At 41.5% G+C, this 4,185-nt stretch overlaps 1 protein-coding gene and 1 non-coding gene across 2 annotated transcripts in view; both read left to right on the top strand.

Moving 5' to 3' along the window:
- LOC102001875 (SH3 domain-binding glutamic acid-rich protein) overlaps positions 1-4,185 on the top strand; it is an 18,864-nt gene that overhangs the window by 5,165 nt on the left and 9,514 nt on the right. The window contains exons 2-4 of the mRNA XM_013352628.2: positions 297-482; positions 1,157-1,237; positions 3,732-3,803. Coding sequence (XP_013208082.1) covers positions 297-482; positions 1,157-1,237; positions 3,732-3,803 — 339 coding nt within the window. The remainder of the gene's footprint in view (positions 1-296; positions 483-1,156; positions 1,238-3,731; positions 3,804-4,185) is intronic.
- Positions 2,079-2,182, top strand: LOC113458325. Its single transcript, XR_003378712.1, has one exon. It is a non-coding gene; the product is annotated as a U6 spliceosomal RNA (small nuclear RNA).

Here is a 4,185-nt window from a genome sequence, read left to right as displayed (position 1 = left end):
TGGGGATGTTCTACTGGGAACTCACCAAGACAGATTTCTTCTGTTTCCTTTCTGGGGGGCAGGTACTGAGAATAGCATTTAGCATAGTATCACGCTTGTGCCGGGACCAACAGCTCCATTTCTTCTCTATTGATCCTTTCTCACAGAAAGGTGTGATTTTATTGTTTTCTTTGTTTTGTGCTATATACAGTACAGCTAAAGAAAATAACTGATACATTAACATCAGCCAATCACGCTTCAAAACCAGCTATGATATTATAATACAGTAATAATCATTTTTCTCTGCTCTTAACCAGATTAGGAAGAAACAGCAAGAAGTGGTGGGCTTTTTGGAAGCCAATAAAATAGACTTTAAGGAACTGGACATCGCCGGGGATGAAGACAACAGGAAGTGGATGAGAGAGAACGTGCCCGGGGAGAAGAAGCCTCAGAATGGGATTCCTTTGCCGCCTCAGATCTTCAATGAAGAGCACTATTGTGGGGTGAGTATTCAGCGCTGTGGTAATGTCTTCTGTGTGTTGTTAATTAATGTGTGTGGTTTGCAAGTCTGTGTGCCCACGTATATGTGTGCGTGTGTGATGTTGGCCAGAGGCTGACAATGGGTGTCTTCTCCAACCACTTTCTGCTTTGTGTTTTGAGACAGGGTCTCTCGCTCGACCTGGGGCTCCTTGATTCAGCTGGGCTGGCAGGGTTGTAGGAGTCAGTCCGTTTCTGCCCCTCTTCCCAGCACCAGGTTGACAGATACATGCTGCTGGGCTCCACTTCTCCATGGGCGCTGAGGACCCAAACTCAGTGCCCCATGCTGGCACAGCAGGCACTTTATCCACTGACCCATCTTGTCAGCTCGTTGACCAGAAGTTGTTTCAAGTAGATTAGTTTTGAGTCACTGAAATCGTTCTGGCCTTTCAGGTCATGATCTCTTTCTTCTAGCCAACCAAAATTTAATAGTGAGAAGATGGTGGAATCAGTTGCACAGTGACCTGGTGTGGAACAATTCTGTATCTGTCAATTATGTTTTAAATAAACGCTGATGGATTAATTATCAGTTGAAACAAGAAGAGAGGATGTTTCATGCTTGATAAGAGGACTGGGCTCAGAACATATACCAGCCCCCAAGTGTAGGATAGTTTTAAATATTCCATTTCTTTGCTTCCAGGATTTTGACTCTTTCTTCTCTGCAAAAGAAGAAAATATTATTTATTCATTCCTTGGTTTGGCTCCTCCTCCAGGGTCAAAGGTAAGCTGGGATGCCCTGCATGATCCAGTACAGGCTATAATAGAAGGAGATAGAAACTGGCAAACACTAGTGCTCATCAATGACGCTCTAAGTCAACATGATCTTTTTTTTTTTAATTTACAGAATGCGTCATAAATTTACATGTCACTGTTCTATGGGGCTTTGCCTATCTCTATACCAGTTTAGTGTGTGTGTGCGCGCGCATGCGTGCATCACATGCGTGCATGCATGTGTGCACATGTGTGCCTTTTGGTCGTGGTGTTTCATCTCAGCAATAGAAACCCTGAGTAGGACAGATAGGAAATGAGGCAACACTGTAACTCCCCAAGGCCACCCTAGTGGTGTAATGTACTTCCTCCAGCAAGGCTGCACCTCCTAAAGGCTCCATAACTTCCCCCAAGGCCACCCTAGTGATGTAATGTACTTCCTCCAGCAAGGCTCCATCTCCTAAAGGCTCCATAACCTCCCCAAGGCCACCCTAGTGGTGTAATGTACTTCCTCCAGCAAGGCTGCACCTCCTAAAGGCTGCATAACCTCCCCAAGGAGTGCCACCAAGGAGGACCAAGTGTTCAAACACAGGAGTGTATGGGGGACAGTTCTCATTCAGAACACTGCATGGACATTGACTTTAAATTAAAAAAAATCATGTTCAGGATGGAGCCTAGGGCTCATTCATACTAGGCAAATGCTGTTTTATGAGCTATAATCCCAGCCCCAACCTGTTATTTTATATCATATATAAAATTAGATTATAGATCTATTAAAGGTCTAGATATTAATAACTACACAGAATAAGCACAGAACTATTAAGATAAATCTATCTTTACAAAAAGTTAAAATTGTGCTCACTTTGGGAGCACATATACTAAAATCTAAATAATACAGAGATTAGCACGGCCCCAGCTCAAGGGTGACACACAAACTCATGAAGTGTTCCCAGGTCAGCTGGTCTCAAAGACCCATCCAGAATTAGAAATAACTCAAGGAAAGTGGTCAGGATACAGATAAAATCATCTGAGCAGACATTGTAAGTGATTCAAAGTATGCCCTTCCTTTCTAGGGACCAAGGAGATATAAATAAAGAGGAAGATGGAACTCCGTTTTCCCCGAACACACTCACAATCATTAAAAAGCACAGCTGTGTTAATTGGCCCAAGGCTAAAGAGAAGGAGGATATTCATATATTACAGAGGGATCTGAATCACTCCTACCTTTGGAAAAGGAACCTGATAAAAATATCCCCACCATTTTAGTCAGAGAGTCATAAACATGGGGCCACGCTGACTATCTACCATTTAGAACATATCTGAATAAATTATCATAGTCTTAATGTTGAGCAGATGTTACAAAGAATAAATTAGAATGATAGGGTTATATATACATATATACTTATATATATTAAAGATTAATTGTCATATGAGGGTGTCAACAGAAGGTGAGTTTGAAGAATGTTTGTCCTGAAGATAACCTAATGATAGCTTTAAAAAGCTGAGGACCTTTTAATAAGTTAGACTGTCATGTGGGGGAGCTAATATGGCTCTGTGTTGACAGAGGTTTCTATCCCACCCAGTCCTGAAGCCGTTCACTCCCAAAGAAACATACATAAACATATATAAACTGGCTGGCCTATTAGCTCAGGCTTCTTATTAACTAACTCTTACATCTTAAATTAACCCATAATTCTTGTCTGTGTTAGCCACATGGCTTGGTACCTTTTATCAGTGAGGCATTCTCATCTTGCCTCTTCTGCCTCTGGGTGACAACTGCAGACTATGCTTTTCCTCTTCCCAGAATTCTCCTGTTCTAGGCACCCTGCCTATACTTACTGCCTGGCTACTGGCCAATCAGCATTTTATTAAACCAATAAAAGTGACAAATCTTTACAGGGTACAAGACCATTGTTACACAGAGCACAAGCTCTGCCCCAAGCTTGTGCTAAGATGCTTTCTGCTTTCATGCTCTCAAAATTATTTTAATTTTATTTTACGTGTATGGGTGTTTTGCCTGCATATATGTTTGTATGTAAAGTACGTACCTGGTGCCTGCAGAGTCCAGAAGAGACAATGGATCCCTGGAATTGGAGTTATGGATGGCTGTGAGCTGCCATGAGTGTGCTGGAAACTGAACCCATGTCTTCTGCAAGAGCAGCCAGCATTCTTAATCACTGGGTCATCTCCCCAGCCACAGGGGTTAAGTTCTTGTTATTGCAGCATGGGTGGCAATGCTTTGTCCTTATGTGGGCCCCACTGTTGCTGCGGATAAAATGAAGGCCAAAGATAAGAACGATTCAGTTAGTTGATGAGAAAGGGGGAGTTGATTGGGGGAGGGGGAGGGATATGGGAGGCAGTGGTGGGAAAGAGACAGAAATCTTTAATAAATAAATAAATAAATGAATGAATAAATAAATGAATAAATAAATGAATAAATAAATAAATAAGACACTGAAGTGTGAGTGTCTGAAGAGAATCTCAGGTGTTTCAACTATTTGGTATAGGTGACAAAGCCCGAGGAAGCTTCTTCCCTTCCCAATGGAGATGTGGCAGGAGAGGCAGAAGGTACTGCAGAGGTAAGACTGGTGCTGCCAGTGTCTTCAGGGTGGCTGAGTGGGCCTAACGTTGCTTTCACTTCTCTCTCTCTGAACTATCTATTCATCTATCTATATACCCAACTATCATTCATTTATTATCTATCTATCTATCTATCTATCTATCTATCTATCTATCTATCTATCATCTATCTATCATCTATCTTCCATCTACCTATTATCTATACCTTATTTATCCATATACCTATCATTATTTTCTATTATCTCTTTTATCTGTTATCCATCTATGTATCTATCTATGTATCTATGCATCTATGTATCTATGTATCTATCTATCTATCTATCTATCTATCTATCTATCTATCTATCCATCCATCCACCCACCCACTCATCCACCCACCCA

This window comes from Microtus ochrogaster, chromosome 2 (assembly GCF_000317375.1).
Source record: "Microtus ochrogaster isolate Prairie Vole_2 chromosome 2, MicOch1.0, whole genome shotgun sequence".
Lineage (NCBI taxonomy): Eukaryota > Metazoa > Chordata > Mammalia > Rodentia > Cricetidae > Microtus > Microtus ochrogaster.
This window is presented reverse-complemented; position numbering and strand designations above follow the sequence as displayed.